This window comes from Coptis chinensis, chromosome 1 (genome assembly GCF_015680905.1).
Source record: "Coptis chinensis isolate HL-2020 chromosome 1, ASM1568090v1, whole genome shotgun sequence".
Classification (NCBI taxonomy): Eukaryota; Viridiplantae; Streptophyta; class Magnoliopsida; order Ranunculales; family Ranunculaceae; genus Coptis; species Coptis chinensis.
This window is the reverse complement of record NC_141456.1, coordinates 62,573,712-62,595,280: the sequence shown is the minus strand read 5'-3', so window position 1 is coordinate 62,595,280 and position 21,569 is coordinate 62,573,712. Positions and strand designations below refer to the sequence as shown.

The 21,569-nt window shown below is 35.6% G+C and overlaps 1 protein-coding gene and 5 non-coding genes across 7 annotated transcripts; 5 read left to right on the top strand and 1 right to left on the bottom strand.

Annotated features, from left to right (window-relative positions):
• Nucleotides 1-1,126: 1,126 nt before the first annotated feature.
• BSK2 (BR-signaling kinase 2) lies at nt 1,127-20,075 on the bottom strand. 2 transcript variants are annotated; one of them, XM_086604557.1, is made up of 8 exons: nt 19,291-20,075; nt 18,599-18,732; nt 14,145-14,250; nt 5,206-5,291; nt 4,007-4,195; nt 3,746-3,904; nt 2,408-2,521; nt 1,127-1,896 (listed from the first exon to the last, which is right to left on the bottom strand). In XM_086604557.1, the coding sequence occupies exons 1-8, from the start codon at nt 19,769-19,771 to the stop codon at nt 1,645-1,647; spliced, it is 1,521 nt and encodes a 506-aa protein (XP_086460683.1). In that variant the 5' UTR covers nt 19,772-20,075; the 3' UTR covers nt 1,127-1,644. The 2 variants fall into 2 exon arrangements, with proteins under 2 accessions (XP_086460683.1, XP_086460687.1); XM_086604561.1 differs by lacking the exons at nt 5,206-5,291; nt 14,145-14,250.
• On the top strand, nt 14,666-14,738 carry TRNAC-GCA (transfer RNA cysteine (anticodon GCA)). Its single transcript has one exon. It is a non-coding gene; the product is annotated as a tRNA-Cys (tRNA).
• On the top strand, nt 15,141-15,213 carry TRNAC-GCA (transfer RNA cysteine (anticodon GCA)). Its single transcript has one exon. It is a non-coding gene; the product is annotated as a tRNA-Cys (tRNA).
• Nucleotides 15,941-16,013, top strand: TRNAC-GCA (transfer RNA cysteine (anticodon GCA)). The gene has a single exon. It is a non-coding gene; the product is annotated as a tRNA-Cys (tRNA).
• TRNAC-GCA (transfer RNA cysteine (anticodon GCA)) lies at nt 16,617-16,689 on the top strand. Its single transcript has one exon. It is a non-coding gene; the product is annotated as a tRNA-Cys (tRNA).
• On the top strand, nt 16,936-17,006 carry TRNAL-UAG (transfer RNA leucine (anticodon UAG)). Its single transcript has one exon. It is a non-coding gene; the product is annotated as a tRNA-Leu (tRNA).
• Nucleotides 20,076-21,569: the final 1,494 nt, after the last annotated feature.

Below are 21,569 nucleotides of genomic sequence, written 5' to 3'. Positions count from 1 at the left end.
CTCAAAGTCCAACCAATCTAGTAATAATCCTCGTATAAGTCTAAAATTTAAAATGCACATCCACAATCTAATGAATGAAAAGACATCGGAGTTGAATTTGTTCTTCCTCAGACTCAAACCTCACTAAAATTACATTTAACATTGAAATACATAGACAAATAATTATATTATCATTTTAAAGGAAGAAGTAATATATATATAAAGAAGAAACATAATAGTTTTGGTTAAAGGGTCATGGAAGTTGTTAAACTATTTGTAATATCATAAATTATTTCTATAATAGATTCAAACAAATATAATATTACCTTTCTTCTAATTTAAAAGTGATTCAAGCTTTGTATATGGAAATGAAAATATTGGCTTTTGAACAGTGATGGAGAAAGGTTTGAGATTACAAATGTCATTTTTCCGACAAAGGTTGTTTTGGTTTTACATGTTACAAATGTCTGCTTCTATTTTCTTTTAATGGTGTGGAAGGAAATCTTTAGTTTTAGACTTGGCTTGGATGTGAATAAAAATATAATTTATAAGAAATAAATGAGAAAAGAAATTGAGAATAATAAGTTATGGACTTTGACTTGATGATCAAAGGAATAAAGTCTTATTTTTATTAAATTTAGTGCTCGTTGTTCTTAGGTACCGCTAAGTAAGTTGACAAGTTTTTGTTATATAAAACAAGTTATTGGAAATACTGCTTGGGTGTAAGTGATAAATTACAGAAGACAATATTATTTTAATTAAAATATTTAACAAAGAGTTGAATGATTATGGTATGTGTATTTATAGTGAAAGTATGAAACAAGGCCGGTTAGGGCTTTGGTTAGGGTCGGGCCCTATGTTTTAGAATCTTAGCCCTAGCCACATACTAGAATGCATTAGGGGTAGGGCCGGCCCGGCCCTAAACTCTGTGAGGGCTTTAGTTGTGAGGGCTTTATAGGGCTTAGGGTCGGGTCGGTCAGGGCCGGGTTAGGGTCGTTAGGGCCGAATTCCCACCCCTAGAGTTTACCATGTTTTTTTTGTGTGTATTTAGAGAGAGACCCTAACTTCCCATAACTTCCCATCTAGTGGGAGGTAATACTAGTTCACGGGAAAATTTGGTTTCAACAATATTTTTTGAGAACAGAGGTAATATCAAACAATTCTAGTTTCTTAATTCTGAATCTGCCCTTTAAACATCTGGTACAAATTAATCCATTGTTACTGAGGGGGAAGGGTCTCCATCACATTACCACTCTTGTTTCTTGTTTTTACTTAACTAAGAACAATTGTATGAATTCGACCCCAGGATATACGAAGTCTGAAATGAAACAATTGAATGTGTTTGTTTTCTTGGAGATCACGAATACTATTTGAGACGAACAGAAGACGACAGAGAGCGCTTCAAAGCAGTCAATGTGATCATCAATTTCGTCAACTTATTCCTTGAGATGACTGTACAATTCCTTTCCCTCTTCCAAGTCCGCTGTTAAAAGGCACTGGACGCATCCACTAAAACAATTCTTACCTCCTAAGCTTCCCCAATTACTAGCTCTCGAGTTCAGTAACGTATTTTTTCTTCTTCTCTACACGCCTTAGTACCTAGCGTATCAACACCAAAGTGACAGTACAACATGAGGATTACTTTTAGACTGTGACACCTGAACTTTAACCACGCCAGCTATTCTGCTTCTTTGTTTCAAATGCAGCACCATCATTGAGCATGTCCTGAGCATCTGTTTCCATCCCAAGCTTAGAAAGGGCAAGAGCTTGCAGGTAAAAGGAAGTGGGCCACTCTGGCATGCACACTTGGGCCTGCATGGCATCTCGGAGAGCCAGTTCTGGCTGGCCATTCATCAGGTAAGATAGGGCACGTCTTGCAAAGACGGTAGCAGAAGGAACAGGCATCAACACCACCAACTGCATATTGGGAAGGGGTGATCGAAAAGTTTAGTAATTCAATATTCTAATCAACTATGAAAACTTCAATCTATTGTTAAATCATACAGCTCTTAGAGCATGCTAAAAGAAACAAAAAACTCATACAGAACAACCGAATTATTTGATAAAGTTTATTCCTCAATTAGTCACTATGTTCAAAAGTCATAACATCTTTCCTTTTATGCAGGTACAATTCCCAATTTGAATTCTTGAAACAGAACAGATAAACATATGTTTATCGAACCAGATCAATTCATGACAAGAGATTGAAAAGATATATTAAGTCGAAATGGTTAGGTAAACATTTGATGATTGATGGAGATATTAAATACATGTGCCTTTAAGAATTTGTGGAGTATTGGTGTCTGTGTGTGTTTGTGGTGGGGGGTTGGAATGTGGGATTGCCTTTTTGTAATTTGGGAAAGTCACATCCCAGACTAACTATAATTCAGTCCAGTGGGCAAGTTACAACCCCAAAAGAATATAATACCTTTGAATAATTGTCAATGGCACTCTTAAAGTCCTTGTCTCTAAACGCAATATCCCCAAATTTCTTTGTATTCAACATTTCTTGCACCTGCTGCGTCCATTCTTGAAATGATAGCTACATAATTGTACAATGTTGTCAGTGAACACATACAATGAGATTGCAAGGCCTCAGTCATAAAAAGTGCAAATAAGTTACAACTTGCAAGGAAAAAACCTTGTTAAACCAATTCATGTATTTAGCAGTATCAATAATCATCTTATGAAACGCAGATCATGTCATAGTGGAAACACGGATCATGTCATAGTGGTCTGAAATGTTGCAGTTCATGCAAACTCAAAGAAAAGAACTCCTGCAAAAGGGGATTCGAAATGACTCCTTTGTAAGGAGCCCAAGCAGCTGAGATAATTAAAACTATTCTAGGCTTCTGGCAAGCACTGGAAATTGGATATGAATAGAAAGGAACAACAGGAGGTTCGCGTGAACAGCAGAAAGTGAGAACACTCTTACCAAGGGAGTAAAAGATGTGTTACAAGAACCTTTCAAGGAAAAGTGCAAAGACTGAAGGATAATGACCAGAACAAGAAGATCACAACCACCTCAACGTTTGTGTGGAGTTAAAATAACAAAAGCAGAATTTCATGGGAACAGTTACATGGCAGTGGAAAATGTGTTGCAGGTGGAAATTTCAGCAAGCCATAACGGCATGAAGATAGGTGCTAAAATGGTAGACAAAAAGATCCAAAATCTGATCAGTTCGAAGGAGATTGAGACCTGGAAGAACAAATGGGTCTTCACTCTTCTACTAAGCAATGGACCAGAGTAGAGGGATGCTGTGATTTGTGGTTCCTCTTGTACTTCAACTTATCAAGATACTACATGAGGACAAAGCTAGATTATTGATTTTCAGGTTTTGTGACTGATACATGTAACTAGGAGGTGAGTTTGAGGAAGGCATATAATGTTTGACTAGCTATTCACTTGTGTGATTACTCTTTGATAAGGCTCAGGGCAATGAATATAACAGCCTGCCTTTTGCAAATAAAAATGACAAAATTCCTATTAATTTTACAGCTAATGTTAAGGACACTAACAATGATGACGAGGAAGACAATACTAAAACTGTTATAGTGATGATTGTAGTGACCAAACTGATTATGAAATCGTGAATACTAGTTAATTAGCAATATGATATATGATCTACTTCTTAGGAAATTTGACACTTTACGTTCTGTCAGACTAGCGTTAAACATTAAATGACCCTTACTACATACAAATTTGTTTGTCACAAAGGAAACACAAAAAATAGCCAAGATATAGTTAAAAGTAACGTCGTCACACCTCATTTTCAGCACCCTCTTCATCCTTGTATCCTGTTTTAAGCAAAATATCATGCACGGCGGTAAGATCCATCCTGACACAAGCCTTTCCCAGAGGAGAAAACAATGTTGGTGGAACTGCCGTGTTTTTTTGCAGCCCCAGGAGGACATGTGATGCCACCTAACAAACCCGGTAAGAACAAATCAAAACGGCTTAAATGCTAAAATAAACATAAAGAAGATATCCAAACTTCATTGGAATAAATGTTATCACAAATATTACCTCTCTCTGCTTTTGTAGGGGTGCTACTGCTGTAACAAGAAACTTAGTATTGGGTCGATCTCTAGCCTCGGACTGAAGACATTTAGAAGCAAGTTCAACCAAGTTGGTTGCATCTTCATTAGTATATTGTCCCTCTAATGATGAATCCATCAACAACAACACGTTCTTCCCCCTTATCAAATCAAGAGCCTGAAAAACAGTTACAAAAAAAATACATTTATTTGAAGAAATACTCTCTTCTTCGCATGATTTCAAAGGACTAGCTCAATCTTAACAACTCTCACTCCCTCGAATCTAGAGCATTCCCAGGTTTCTTTACTCAAATGTCTATACTTTTCAAATCTAGAGCACTCTATCAAATTTCTACCAGTTGATTCTCTCCAATACATGATTTCGTAGGATTTTACAGTTTTATATCTCGCATCAATTCTAAACATAGGCAAGAAAAGGTGGAAAAGGAAAGCTATTTTTCTGAGATGTTATGGGGACACAACACTCTATTCACCAAAATTCAGGACCCATTTGTATGAAAAGGCTATAATGTTAGCTTTTCATAGTTCAAGAAAACATAAATGATGGATAAGTTAATTTATCAAACCAATTTATTTAAAAGTACTCGTGAAAATTATATTACTTCTAAATTTTACCAACACACCAACTCGAGAATAAGAGAAACAGGGAAACTAAAGAGGCAGATGTTTCCATGGACATGAATGCATCGGCAATGTTGAACATTTAGGTATCTTAGCTACACATCAAACAGGGACTTCATATCCAGAGAATTGTCATTAATATGACATTATTTTGGTGTTAACCATATTTATACTAATCATTCCCGATAAAATCTATGACTTAAAGAGCTCCAAGTGCAACCATGAGCCTACTAGAAAAGTAGTACATATGTACACCACAATAATGCAATTTAGATTCGAACAGGAGTCTCTGAAGAATCACAAGTTAATGGATGTGTTCAAATGACCAACTTACTAGTTTTTATCATTCTCTTATATTCTCTCAACATGGTAGTATTAATCAATTTCATTTTAGTCAATATATCAAAACACATACAAGATCGTATACTTCACAGAGATGGGACACAATGAGAATATTCTCCTTAAGGGATGTCCAAATATCAACATAAGCACTATAAACAATAGAGAACAAGTAAAAAATATATATATGGAGACAAATCAGTATACATGGCTAGGTGGAATATGCTTGCCACTCAAAAGATCCAACAGAACTGTCCCATAACTGTAGATTGCACTCTCAGGGATGACTCTGCCTGCGCAGTTAAACATCCAATTAAACAAAACACAGAGGACTTCTCAAGAAACGGAACAAAGATACATATGTCAAAAGATGTGTACAAACAAAGGCAGGAGAGTAAGGTAACAAATGAATGAAATCCACAACTTGAAACATGACAAAACTCACATAAATCCCATGTGTGTGTATACTGATCATATGATCCTAAAGAAAACAAAAAAGGAGTGAACCTTTACATCTTCAAAACTAAGGAATTAGTGCAAATATCACAGTCAATAATAAGCAAATCCTTTTTTTACTGCAAAATTCGTAAACTAACCAGCCAATACACATTTAACTTGAGGAAGACACTAAAGTTTGTGTTCTTCAAGTTTTGGTAGTGTGAATTTGATATGGTATCAGTGTGATCCTTTCTTTTGTTTGATCTTTGATTCAGTTTAAATCAACAATGATCTTCCATCGTGTCTTTCTTTCATTGCAACTTCTATGAAAAATCATTATCATTGTGTTTGCTATTCCACAACATTGTGCCCATTCGCAGCCTTGTCTACTTTCAATTGCATATCAAAGCGCCAAGTCGAGCTAACATAATCTTTAGTCTTGCTGTATCGAAAATCGACGTCGTTGTCTTATAGTTTTATTTTAGTTCGACAGTCTTTGTCTCGAATATTTTTAGCTGCTTTTATTGCTGCTGCAAATCAAGCTCGCTCTATTACATCTATAACAAAGTGACTTAATTTTTTTCAGGGGGGTTCATACAAGGCTAAGAGTATCTGTACCGTGCGGCAAATCTCCAACAATCCATAACTTTGAGGCTGTCTGTCACTTTGTTTTGGTAACTCACTTTTGGTGTTTTTACCATTTACTTTGGTGTTAATTGTTGCTTGTTGGAGTTCCAATCACTCTTTGGTTGCTTAGTTGCAATCTATTTTCTGGACATATTCATTAAATCTGTACTTCATTAAATATGGGACTGCAATTGATAATGAAGTCAAGCAAATACACAAGTGCTGAACAGATGAATTCTCATTCAATTTCAGACTTTGTTGGCATCTCAACAGGTGTAGCTCTTGCTGCACCACATGCCTCTGCTTGGATTATAGCTAGGTTACATGGACACGCCATATTTTGAAAAAAATCTGTGTCGGATACGTATCCACGTGTCCGTGTCGGACAAATATTGTATTTAATTTATCTCGAATTTCTGATTTACCATCTAATTTAATAAATTTATAATTATTAAAAAATTAATTAATTATTCCTATCCATGTCCCTGTGTCGATCTTCAACTGCTCGCCATATCCGACACCCCGTATCCGTGTCGGACACCGACACGCGTGCCCGTGTCAATGTAACCTAGGATTATAGATACTAGAGCTAGTAATCATGTGTTCTTCATCTTCATTATATTCATCTTACTCATATTTTGACGTTATCACTTATTTTCAGTTCCCAAACACAGTTTACACATACTGGGACGGTTAAGTTTTCCGAAGACTTCAAATTGGATAATGTTTTCTACATTCTAGCTTTCAAATTTAATCAGTTGTCCAACACTCAATTAACTAAATCTCTTCGATATTCAATGACATTATCTCACGATCACTGCATTTTTCAAAATCTGCAAGCGAAAAAGAGGATTGAATGGGGTAATGTACGTAATGACCTTTATTAGCTTAAGGCTCCTTTCGCACTTCATGTTTACTCTTATTAAATGTTCCAAATATTATGCCTGTGACATGTGTCCTCAAGCAAAGCATGTTAAGCCATAGCTTATGCTTCTATATTAGTGAGCATATTGTATTATTCTCCATATACTAATTAGGAATGTATTAGTTGTAATTACCTTTATAGCCTTGTAATTATCTACTTATACCTCCTTGATGAGAAGAATAAATACGGAAAATTATATAGAAACACAAGCTATGGCTTAACAAAGCAACCACAACCACAAGCTATGGCTTAACAAAGCAACCACAACCACAAGCTATGGCTTAACAAAGCAACCACAACTAGACCTTTTCAACTAATGCATTGGTAGTCTTTCCAAACCCTCTTTAACCGCTGCTCGTTATTTCTTGACAATCGTTAATGATTTTCTCGCTAAACATGGATTTTCTTAATGCATTTATGTTTGAGACTGAAGTCTATTTGAAAACCTTCTGTGCCGTGGTGAATACCCAAAATAATTGTCATATTAGGAACTTTGTCTCTGGCAATAGTGGAACTTTTAATCCCCAAATTCAAACTATTCGTTCTGCCATTGTAAAAGAGTTTTCTCTCCAATGAGATGCAAGACTTCTTTTCTCGTCTTGGTGTCATTCATCAGCTTAGTTGTGTTAATACACCCCCAAGAAAATGCCATTGCTAAAAGATAGCACCGATATCTTTTTAATTTTGCACGCACTTCACATATTCAATCTAATCCGCATTTAACCTTTTCGGGGTATAAATGGTGATGCTAGGAGAGTAGAGACGACATTATAGATAAGTAAACCAGTAAGAAATGGTAATGAAGTAGACAACGGAATACTAATCTTAATTAGGATGGAAGAGGGTGGTAGAAAGTTATCTTATCTCTTTACAATACATCACTTTATAATACTGATACTTGGGAGTCAAGAAACCCAAGATGGAAACAAAATAATACTCCTACCACATTTATAGAACATGTGGAGATACAATAAAATTTTTCCTCAAAGACAAAATATAGTATCATATCTTTCCTTATACCAATATTTCTTAACACTCCCCCTCAAGCTGTAAATATACAACTTGGTATATTACAGCTTGGACTACATGCATAAACTCGAAGAAAAATCAAAACTGCACCCCCTTTCGCAAAGAACCACCGCTAGACAATAAACCCAATAGCGCATGAATATCAGTTATAGTGCAAACTGTAACTATAACTATAACAACACTTTGATGACGCGTTTCTTGGCTGCTGCTCAATCCATTGCTTCTATGGCTAACGAAAATACAAAGTGCAAACCGTATCACTAACGATCGCCGCTATTTGGCTGCCGCTACCAATATCATGTCTAAAGTCCACACAATACCATTGCAGTTTAGGCTCATTATAGGCTTTGACTGCTACCTGAATACTCATGCATGCAGTTTAGGCATAACTGCTACCTATATTGTTATAGTTATGGCATGATTACAACGTGGATATTGAAGAATGCCTTATACTTGCTACCGAGCCAATACTTAAACTGAACAGACTGCCTCATACTTCTTAATACCTCATTCTCTTTCATAACTCCATATTCTCCTCCTCAAGTTGGAATATACAAAGGATTTTGTGTCCAACTTGGACAACTAAAATACAATACTTGGGGGATTGGGATGTGGAAGGGGGTTAGATCCAACAAATGGATGGGGGTGTAAACAAAGATCCACTAGAAATACTAGAATACTTTCTACGCATGCATTTACTTGCAAAACACATGTGAATATACCACCAAACTACAACTTCACTTTGAAACACATGACTCAACAACAAACAAAACTGATGAGAAATGCTCCTCTTCTTAGAGGCTTCATACTAGTTGCGGAAGCTGGTAGTATTTGACGGTGTACCAAATAAACAATAATTGTGGCAAAGTGCCAAAGAATACTACTTGAATACTCATGAGCAAACACGATACTCGAGAGAGACCAAAAATACTGTGAAGAAATCCAAATAAGCTTGAAACTCTCTTCAAGAACCTCAGAATCTGAAACTTACATTCAGGAAATACCAACTTGATGAGAGTACAACATTTCAAACAAATGACAACCAGACTCAACACTCCATAAGCTCATTTGTTAATATTAAATACTACATAGGGATTGAAATTCCCAAAGAAACCCAAAAAGGGGGGGATTTGGTTTCCTACAAGCAATATTGAATACCTAGGAGATTTTAGAACCTCCAAATCCCAAAACATATGACTTTTTCTTTTCACTCAAAAAGCACCTCATTTTTTTTAATACCAAAAAATGAATACTGTCAGGGCTTTTTCGTACCCTAAATACCTAGGAAGCACGGATATGGACACACGACACGGATACGCGGACACGACATTTTTCAAAAATATAGGACACAGATACGTCATGGACACGTTTGAATAATATATATATATATATATATATATATAAATATTATATAATTGAGCATTTTTCACCAAATTCAAATTAAAATGGCAATTCTACTTCATAAAATGACCAATTCAAACACATTAAGCAGCAACTTACATGTACAAGTGTATAACACTGCAAACAAATGCCAACAAAAAAGTTCAAAACAATACAAAGGATTTGTCAATCAAGTTGTCCAACTTCAATCTCTACTATCTCTCTCTCCCATTGATATCCGTCTCACTCTGTCCCATTGATTTCATGGGGTTTTAAAAGGAAGGTTTTGACAATTTATCCATGGAGGTTTTAAAAGGAAGTTCCCTTTTTTTGCAAATTAAAATTAGTTAGTCAGGTACCACTTAATCACTTCATCTTTCTTCTCTTGTATCTCTTCTTATCTTAGATTTTATTTCACCTTTTTTTTTTTATTGAAGTTCCAAAAAAAATTTGTGAGATTACTATTCTGGCGTGTCCCCCGCGCGTCGGAAATTAAAAAAATTAATTATAAAATCAGATACTCCAAATCGCATATCCGACACGTATCGGGGCGTATCCGTGTCAGACACCGATACTTCACCCTTACAGACGTATCGGTGCTTCATAGCTAAATACTTCAATAGAATCAAACTTGATCAATGATTGACACGAAAAGAAGGAATGCTACAACAAGAAGTACTTGAATACCAAGAAAACTCAATACCAACTACTATTTTATTTCTCAATAGTACCTAAAAAATACACAGAGAACCATACTAATTCACCACAAGGTCTAGAAGACTTTTCTGATAAGATTTTTCTGGAATTTCTAGAATTTTCGGAAAACTTCGGAAAATACATTAAAAAACAAAACCACTTTATGTACCCTACTGACGTTAATCTAACTGAGAGCCCTCAATCTGTGACTTCCAAGAATGATTTTGTAGATCCAAGAATTACAATATACTGCTAGTTGATACTATTGGTTGGGATTTCAATTACGAGGAAAATTGAAAGTTGAAAGTGAATGATATATAATTTTTTTTTCTTTGTACACTGATTTTGGTGGAAACCTCTCCTAACATACCATTGAACTCAGATTTAAACCTGAAGCCCGGGTACCAAGTAAATGGTGATGCTAGGAGAGTAGAGACGACATTAAAGATAAGTAAATCAGTAAGAAATGGTATTGAAATAGACAACAGAATACTAATCTTAATTAGAATGGAAGAGGATGGTAGAGAGTTATTTTATCTCTCTACTATACATCACTTTATAATATTGGTACTTGGGTGTCAAGAAACCCAAGATGGAAACAAAATAATACTCCTACCACATTTATTGAACATGTGGAGATACAATAAAAGCATTCCTCCAAGACAAAATATAGTATCATATCTTTCCTTGTACCAATATTTCTTAACAGGGGGAATGAGGGGGAATGTGTTTTAACCGCTGCATATCTCATCAATAAAATGTCACACCCTTATTGTCTAGGAGAACACAATGTGAAGTTCTTCTCAATCAAACTCCACCTTATTCGCTTTTAAGGGTTTTCGGTTGTTTATGCTTCGCTCGCAATAAAAAAATCAAACACAAATTGAATCAACGCACTAGGCCAGGTATATTTGTGGGTTATCCTTTTGCACAAAAGGGTTATGTTTCATGTGATGTTGTTTTTTATGTGTCTATTTCCGTATCGTGATGTGAGTCCAGCACCTTCAACTAATCCTGTGACGCCTTTACCAATTCCTGATACTTATGATCATGATTTTCCAACTTTACCCACGTCATTACTAGATCCCTACTGTCGTCACAACCATCTACTATATTATTACCTTCACCACCAACACCATCTCAATCTTTAACCCAAGAATCACTATCACAAGAAACAACTTCACCACCTACACTAGCTCCAATACCTCCTGATCCAATACCCTCAACGTGAAGAAATCGTCCTGGAAATATCTCAATGATTATTCGTGCGCTCCATTACCTCTCCAAACAGTTTTAAGCAAAGAGGTACAGATCATCTTCTTAAAATCTATATCTCTTATAATATATATTCTACTGCACATAAAGCACTTTTGTCTGCTATTTCTTCTGCAGGTGTTCCTAAATCATTCTGAGGCAGTGAAAATACCACAATGGCGTGATGCCATGGAAATCGAAATTGCAGCTCTTGAAAAGAACCATACTTGGTGTATTACTAATCTGCATCGTAACAAGAAACTCATTGGTTGTAAATGTGTTTATAAGATGTTCGTTCTGATGGTTCTATTGAGGGCTATAAGGGGCAGTTAGTTGCAAAGGAATTTTACCAGATTGAAGGCCTCGATTATCACACTACATTTGTTCCTGTAGCGAAACTTGTAACTGTTTGTGCACTTCTCTCTATAGTTGCTATTAATCAATGGCCAATACATCAACTAGATGTGAACAATCTATGATGCACGGATACTCCTAAAATGCCATTGCACCCGTATCGGTCGGGTACGATACCAATACAGGTACTGGATACTTCTAGGGTACTGGAATCCCTAAAATAGACCTGGTCCGATAGTTCTACTCCATTGACTCCATTGAAATGTAAATTGTTCTTGAGCCTTCAAGCTGGATTGACTTTGACACGCATTATAATAGTTTTTCACTTGTTCTTGACTAACTTTACTCAAAGAATTGCTAACATAATTTTCAGAATACACATATTTTAAAATATTCATATTAATTAGCCATACCCATAGACCGTACCCGTATCCTAATATTTCAAAAAAACTGTATCGAACCCCGTACCGATATTGCCGCATCGGTACCCGTACCCGTATCCGTGCATCATAGTGAATAATGCATTTTTGCATGGAAATCTTAATGAGGAAGTACAAGCCACTACCTCATTGTTTTGGTCAGAAATCTTTATATGGTCTTAAACAGGCATTTACAATGGTTTACTTACTGCACTAGTTTGCAAGCTGTAGGTTTTTCTCAATCTAAAGTAGATTCATCTCACTCAGATCGGCCACTTCTATTTTTGTATTTGTCTACGTTGATGATATCATAGTAACTGGCATGGATATTGTAGTTGTTAATGAGCTAAAGCAATTTTTATCTTGGAAATTTCACATAAAGATCTAGGTTGTTTGAAATATTTTTCTAGTACTGTAGTTGTTCAACCACATCAAGGCATTTTCTTAAGGATGCTGGTTTGGGTATTTCTTAAGTTGCTCAGAGCTTCTGTTTGTGATTTTCCTATGGAGCATAATCTTCATCTCTTTTCTACGGGTGGTACTCCACTCATACTTGTCTTCTTACAGGTGTTTCGTTGGTCGTCTCATATATATTACAGTTACTTGGCCTAACATTGTGCATGTTGTACATGTGCTAACCCAGTCCATGAGTGCTCCTTATTCTTCTCATATGGTTGCTGCCAATTGAATACTTCATTATTTGAACAGTTACACTGGCAAGGGTATACTCAGTATTCTTCATTTGCGTGGTTTCTGTAATTCTGATTGGGCTGGTTGTCTTACCACACACCGTTCAACAACTGGCTATTGCCCCTTTCATAGTTTGAATCCATTATCTTACAAAACAAAGAAACAAAAGACAATTGCTCACTCCTCTGCTGAGGTTAAGTACAGAGCAATGTCTTCTACTTCTTAGCTCCAATGGTCAAAATATCTTCTTTCAAATCTTGGTATATCTCATCCTACACCTAGTTCACTTTATTGTGACAATACGGCGGCTATCCATATTGCTGAAAATAAGGTTTTCATGAGCGGACAAAGCATATGAGTTAGATTGTCACTTTGTTAGTGAAAAATTCAGTCCAAGTTGATTGCTCCAAAACATGTACGTTATGTTGATAAACTTCAGATGTTTTCACTAAGCCTTTTGGCGCAGATCCTTTCCAACGTCTCCCTCGCAAGTTGGGCATTACTCATGTACATGCTTCATCTTGAGGGGGAGTAATGGGAATGTAAATTCTTTCCTTCTATTTCCATGTAACTCTACTTCTTTTGTATATATTTCCAGGTTTGCATGTCTTTCCACATATATAGGAAACCTACTTGTAATCTGTAACTAACGTAATACAGAACATGTCTTCTCTCAACTTGGAGCAGCATGACTGAGGCTTAAGCCTACTCTTTGAGGCTAATATGCTCCCTCTAAAAGACATGGTCAATTTCAATACATACATTATCCTAATCAGAATATTTTATGGAAAGAAAATATGGCCCTTGTGACAATTCCACAAAAGGAAATTAAGCACAATCTTAAAAACATTATTAAGAAATAAATGTGAAGAAAATAAAAGAATCCCACGCTGTGGACTATCCATATAAGGTGAGATTGTTTAATATTGCCCGGATTTCTTTCTATATAAACTAACCATTCAAAGTGTGAAAGGCATTTGAGATCTGGTTCTTTATTTATTTGTAATTTCTAATTAATACCTCCTTAAGACCTCAACAAATGAATTTATCACTACAAATATTTGCTTGCATCCTGCCCCTTCATGCGGCTTCCACTTTGCAATGTGATGCGTGTGATATGAAATTCCAAACCTCTCAGTCTCTATTATTCTTTTTAATGATACTTAGGTTTAAATTTCAAATCAATCCAGGTCGCATGCAACAGAAAGTGTAACTTAGGCAATTAACACCAAAATCACAAGCATATCAAGTGGTTCCAGTAATATGAAAAATTCCAAAACAACAATACACAACTTATGATTAATATCTGTAAATCAAGCTTCAAATAAACCTACCTGTCCGCAAAAATTCTGGTGGAGTATAAGCTAGGTTCGTACTATAGCTCTTCCCATCTCGACTATTTTTCATAAGGCCAAAGCTAGATAAACGAGGATCACCATCCTAAAAGGGGTGTGGGAAAGAAAATAAAATCAATCAAAAATAATATACTCATAAAATTGATACCTGTAATTGAGGAAACATCAGCAATTTACAGACATAAAACCTTCCATGAATATACATATTCTACAAATCCAAAAAATATATATACGAATGTATATATATATTCATAATAACAATATCACTATAAAGAAACTAGGGTAATGTTCGATTACATTTAGGGTACTCCAAAGCAGCAAGCAAAGGTTGTCTACAATAGCTCCATAAATGAAGCACAAGAACAAAAAGTGTGATTCAAATCGATCAGACATTTTTTTTAAGAAAAAAAAAGACAATTTGTTCTATTCAGGACGAACTAGACAATCATCAATACAACTGTAATTTACTTTACACTCCTATCAACTGTTGTTCAGCAAATGGGTCCATAGCTCAGTTGGTAGAGCATTTGACTGCAGATCAAGAGGTCACCGGTTTGAATCTGGTTGGGCCCTTTTTTTTAGCGGTGAGAGAAAAAAACATGTTCAATGAAAGATACATTCGACTAAAGAAAAACCATATCATATTTTGAAAACTTGTTTTTCCAATTGAGAATTGGGAAACAGGAAATTGCAAAATTGCAAAACAATTACATCCACACTCCGCCCAATTGGTAAAGCCATGTTGATTTCCAAGGAAATCTAAATTGCTGTCTTGACTCTTGATCAGACCAATTCACACATGATGGTGCAATCTATTAAGTGAAGAGTCTTTAGAAATGCCCACTAAAAACTCTTCATGTAGACCACTATTTGGTTTTTCTACAGTGATGACATTCATTTTTCAATATGAACATAATTTACTAGACAAGACGCATACAGTACTCCCAGAAAATTAATTACCAATTTCTGGCAAGTGGGTCCATAGCTCAGTTGGTAGAGCATTTGACTGCAGATCAAGAGGTCACCGGTTCGAATCCGGTTGGGCCCTTTTTTTTCCAAGGCATGAAAAAATTACAAGTCCAATAACAGATTCCATTGCACAAACAAATCATTCATAAGTCAAAGAAAATTAGAAAACAGATATATTTGCTCGACCAAAATCAGTATCATACAGTATTACTGTATGTAAAGTTGTTTACCCACATCAACTTGTAAAGCGTACCTAGAACAAGTATGAAGGGCTGATTTTTTTTTGTAGAGATGATCTACCCACCTCCAACAATGGAGATCATCCCCACAAAAAATCAGCTCTCAACTAATGTAGGTACCATTTTGGAGTGGAGTGGCTCTACCCCTACCCAGTTTCAATTGGGATAAAAAAGGACAAAACCAAAAATGAAAACAGAACATATTCATCCTCACTTGAAATGTGTTGTATGTCCATCTTATTCAATACCCCAACCATTGTTCGACACAATAGATAAAGCTCTGTTGACTGCAAAGGAAATTCCTTTGTTGTATGTCGACTCTTGATAAGACCCAATACACAAAACTACGTATTCTATAAATGAAAGAAAGTTTTTCGAAAAACCCACTCATATCTCTTTAAGTAAGACCCAATACTATCCTCTCCAATCAAAAGAAAAAATAAAACCAACGTATGCTCATCATGAGTAGTGATGCCATTCTTTTGCAAAATGAACATCATTTACTATTCATGACAGTGCACAGAACTCCAGTAAATTGTAGCATATTCAAGAATTATTTTTGCAAATGGGTCCATAGCTCAGTTGGTAGAGCATTTGACTGCAGATCAAGAGGTCACCAGTTCGAATCTGGTTGGGCCCTTTTTTTCCAATGGATGAAACAATCACAAGAGACCAAAATGAGTATCATATTTTGTAAAAATGTTTCCCGCCATGCACTCTGGTTGCGAAGTGTACCTACAACAAGAATGAAAGGCTAATTTTTTGTCGGGATGACCTACGCATCTCCCACCATGAAGACCATCCTCGCAAAAAATCAGCTCTCAACTCATGTAAGTCCCATTTTGGACTAGAGTGCCTGAAAGGGACTGTAATACAGGAGTGTGGCTCTGTACCTCCCCATTTTCAATTGGGAAAAAAAAGGACAAAAACCGAAAATGAAAACATATCAAATATCTCCTCACTTTAAATATGTTGTTGTGTGTCCATCTAACCCAACTTCCCAACCATTATACTGTTGACTGCAAGGAAATTCTTATCTTTTATGTTTTGTCATTTTGAGAAGACTCATTACGGCAATATTATGAAACCTATAAATTGAAGAAAGTTTTTCAAAAGGCCCACTCATATCGCTTAAAGTAAGACACAAATTTAACCTTTCCAATCCGGGAATGGTTACTAAACACGACAGTGTGCAGCACTACAGCAAACTTTAACATATCAACCCTACCACTTTTGAGCAAATGGGTCCATAGCTCAGTTGGTAGAGCATTTGACTGCAGATCAAGAGGTCACCGGTTCAAATCCGGTTGGGCCCTTTTTTTAAAAAGTATAAAAATACTGTATTAGTAAAATTTATACCAGATTTTGTAGCATTCTTTTTTTTTTAATTCTAACTTGGAAGAACCATATATACATATATTAAAAAATAAATAAGATACACATTCCACCCTGCATGCAAGCATTTGACTGCAGATCAGGGGGGGGGGAATGGTTACTAAACACGACAGTGTGCAGCACTACAGTAAACTTTAACATATCAACCCTACCACTTTTGAGCAAATGGGTCCATAGCTCAGTTGGTAGAGCATTTGACTAGATCAAGAGGTCACCGGTTCAAATCCGGTTGGGCCCTTTTTTTAAAAAGTATAAAAAATACTGTATTAGTAAAATTTATACCAGATTTTGTAGCATTTTTTTTTTTTTTTAAATTCTAACTTGGAAGAACCATATATACATATATTAAAAAATAAATAAGATACACATTCCACCCTGCATGCAAGCATTTGACTGCAGATCAAGAGGTCACCAGTTCAAATCTAGTTGAGCATTCTCTCAAGGTGTGCTTTTTTGTTTGGGAAAACTCAGGAAAGGAAATCAGGAGTTGGCCACCTTTTCCTTAGCTTTTGTTGTGTTTGCAAAGGAAAGGGTGTAAGACTTTTCCTTCAGGATTTTAAACCACAGAGAGGAAAGGTATTTTCAGTCCGCAGTTCAAGCCACAGATTTGGGGGGGAATTTCTTTCCTTTGTTTCAGTTTTTGCAAAACAAAGATGAAAGTATAAGGAAAAGGAAAGAGCAAAGGAAAATTGAAAGCTTGAATAATACATTCCATACCCAGTTTCCTTTCCTCTCCCTAGAAAACATAATTGACTCCATTCCCCAGTTTCTATTTCCATCGCCCAGTGGCCCAGTTTATGAAACAGACAGCGGTAAGAAGTTGTTTCCATTCCATTCATTTCTTTTCCATTGTGGACCGTTCTTTGTTTTACCTTTCCTTTCCCTAACTTCAAGTTAAATAAATACGCCCTTAGTACTTTAAAACGAAGTCCTATAAAAGATATATTCGATTTACTGAAACCAATATTATATTTTGCAACATTGTTTATCGAACTTTTACTTGGAATAGAATGATATAATCAATTAAATTACACCAATACCCAAGTAACTAGTTAGAAATTAATTCATAATGACCCAGACCCAGACCCAGACGAAATATAATGTGGGTCAGCAATTTTGGCTACGTCCACAGAGCGCACCAGAATCCATTGTATTCAATCAAGCTTTCTAAAATTTAAACAGAACCTCCCTACTTTCCCAATAACTTTCTCCGAATATGACAGATTCACCATAGATAAAAATTAGGGTTACATAAGCCAAAACAGAATAGGACACTAGATTTATCCCACAGGTCAATGGCAAAAAACAGGCTCCACAAATTAACACCCAACAATCAAAATAAAACGTATTACGATTTATCACCAATCACATGTCCACAATCTTTATCCTACATGTGTTCTACTTCTTTTTATTTCCTTTTTGCTTACACTCTAAACCATATTGTAGGAAAGTAAACCAAGTAAGTCCAGATTTTTTATCACTTAAAAGTTTAAAATCCAGACCACTTTTTGCTGAACATATCAAAGAATCTCAATGCACTATACCTTTTTCCTCCAAAGTCGTGCTAACAAGTTCCATACATATGATATGAAACCAAATAATTGGGCAAAAAAATTGATATGCAACGCTTGAATTGTAAAAAATTGGAAAAGAAAAATAATAAGATTATGAAGGTTAGAACCATAATTCCTATAAGTATATGGAGAAAGAATCAGTAAGTTATTCAATATGTATATGTTGTGGCTAGAACTTCAAACAGTTTGATCTGAAGTGATTTAGATAGTGTCAATATCTCTCACAAAAATAGTGCCAAATACCATACGGACATACCTCGTCAAAGAGGATCCTGTAAGCATTCAAATCATGATAAATTCTTCGATTTTCAGTATTGCAATGGTCAAGTGCTTGTGCAATATAGTATGTAACCCTCAAACGCATTTCCCATGGCAATGGCTGCTTGTCCCCTATGAAGTTCAAAAGTTAAATTAGTATAAAGGTAACAATATATTCCAGAACAGAGAATCACAACTCCACTTAATTGATTGCATTCAAAGAGTTATAATTAAAGACCGGTTAACAAACAATCCGAGATAATACTCTAGAAATGTTTCTGGAGTGATTTATAATCTCTTTGTTTTCAGAACTTCATGCTATCTATGGCAATCTAGAAATACTTGATAAGAATATGATGGCAAGTTGTCAGAAATCGAATTATACGAAATGTTAACACACTAAAGCTCTAAACTCAAATACCAATTTTCCCTCATCCAGTCTGCCGAAACAGTTTTCATTAGTGTCGGAATGGGCAGATTAGGTCGGGAAATTGGGTCAGTGTAGAAATGCACAATAACAAACCTAATTCACAAATCAGGTTGTGTGGTTGTCAGTCTTAAACTCTTAATAATACATGTATCAACTTTCGAAAGAAAATTCAACTTAATCAAAATATTAATAAACTATTTAAACACTTTTATATATCCACAAAACAAGAAAAAGAGGAGAGAGAGAGAAAAAGTACATACAATGAAAAAGATGTTTAGAAAGAGTATCATTAGGCATATACTCAGCAACTAACAACCTTTCATCACCTTCAGCACAACACCCAATCAAATTAACCAACTTCTTATGTCTAACTTTCCCTACACCACTTGCTTCCACTACAAACTGATTTGCATCAGGCCAAGACAGTTTAGAAAACCGTTTAATAGCAACTAAACGGTTATTATTATTCTCTACTAATAACTTCCCTTTATATACTACATTTGCTGCTTTCTCACCACTTTCTGATACTATATATTCTGTGTTAAATCCGTTTGTTGCGTTACGTAGTTCAGTTAAACTGTATTCCTTAAATACCGGAACTGTTGTTGTAACTAAATCTTCATCTTGTTCAACCTGTTGTGTTACTCCTATAATAGGATCTGCTTTATCTGATTCTTCTTCTTCTTCTTCTTCTTCATTTGGTGGTTGAATTTTATTTCTCTTGGATAGTAAACAACCCATGTATGAATGTTAGAAGCCCAGTTCGAAAAATGAGTGTTTGTGAGTTGATATAGAATATAGAGAGAGAGAGAGAGTCACATGATGGAACACGTGAGTACGTGACGTGGAGTACATGTGAGTTTCGAGATAGTGTGAAGTGTGTTTTTTGGTTTGGTGTGCTTTTTTCAACTCTCTGAAACACTCCATCAACGTGCAGCTTTTTGTTCTTGTTTTTTTACTTGTACAGATGTACTACAATTACGAAAAAGGTGAATTAAATGGAATGTGGTCCAGAGAGTGAGATAGCTATTCACCTGTCGGTCTCTTTCCATTTCTAGCTAGAGTTAAATGAATGAGTTAAATAGGGTAAATCAGGATGTCTATTGATTAATGTGAAACTAACTCATTGATTAAGTAGGCTTTCTTTCTAGCGAATTCGTCGTTTTCGTTGATTGGATTTGGGAACATAAGTTTCAAATAAATCGTCTAGACAGATAGGTTGACTTGTGAGGGTATTTATATATTGGATTGGTGAGCAATGGCTTTGTGAACGGAGTAACCTAAAAAGATTAGGGGGTGATGCCGTATACGAAAAGACCACTTTATTTGAAGTCCAGCGACAAAGTCAAAGTTTTAATTGTTGATATTATTTTTTCTGACTAGTATTAATTGTTGATATTGACGTCTTGGTGGCCTTATAAAAACATTAAAAATAAAATAAAGTGGTCGTCTACCCGAGAATATCTTCATATATGAGAGTCGCAATCGTTTGAATGTAACATCTTCTCATCTTCTCTCTTATCCTTTTTGTTAGAGTTCGTCTACCCGAGGATATCCTCATAGGGACGAGGTCCGCGACCGTTGGATGTGTAATCTAACGGTCGGAAAATACAAAATCATCTCATTTTCTCTCTCATCCTTTTTGCTTTTGATTTTCCAACCGTTAGATCACACATCCAACGGTCCGCGGACCTTCATCCCTATGAGGATATCCCCGGGATAGCCCAGGCCTTTTTGTTATTAATGTGAATCACACATCTAACGGTTTGCATACTCTCAATTTTCGAGGTAATTAGAGCTCTAAATAAATTGTTTGGTCAAATTTAGATTTCTATATTATCCTTTATTTTAGGAATACAAAAAGTAAAATAGTAATTTAAATTCCATATATCAACTAAACAAAATATGACTGTTTTCTGACCCTATATTACCCTTTATTTTAGGAATACAAAAAGTAAAATAGTAATTTAAATTCCATATATCAACTAAACAAAATATGACTGTTTGCTGACTCCGGCTGGAATTCGATTTCAGGAGTATAAATCGAGAGTCTCCAATGCGCCACAGTATGAGAGAGGTTAGAAATTAATTATTTCACAGTTTTAATTGTGAAAAGGGAAAAGAATCAGCAAACCCTTCGTTCTCACTCTCAATGGTTTTAAACTAAAATTAAATGAGAAAAAAAAAAACGGAAACCTCAAAACCATTCGTTCTCCAAAGTTCTTCCCGTTTCTTTCACTATACCCTCACAACAACAAATAATAAATATGTTCTCCTTTCGCCTCCCACTTCTTCTTCCTCCTCGAATTCGATATGCTTCCAGCATTCTCTTTGTTCGATCAATTCCACTTCTAATCTCTGTGTATATATACTCTCTATCACGCCAAGCCAACACACACATATCAAGGTAAAAAATTTATCTTCTTTTCTTCTTTTGTTCAGTTGTTATTTTTTCCCAAATTATTGACTTTTTTATTTGGCTAAAACTGTGGAACTGTTGAGTTGAAATTGTGCATGTTTTTTATTTGTTTGGATTCTG

Coding starts and splice junctions, on each gene's coding strand:
- BSK2 (XM_086604557.1), bottom strand. CDS start 19,771: ATGGGTTGTTTACTATCCAAGAGAAATAAAATTCAACCACCAAATGAA. Junction 14,251..18,598: donor ACAGGATCCTCTTTGACGAG/GTATGTCCGTAT, acceptor CACCCCTTTTAG/GATGGTGATCCTCGTTTATC. Junction 5,292..14,144: donor ACCAGAATTTTTGCGGACAG/GTAGGTTTATTT, acceptor TTAACTGCGCAG/GCAGAGTCATCCCTGAGAGT.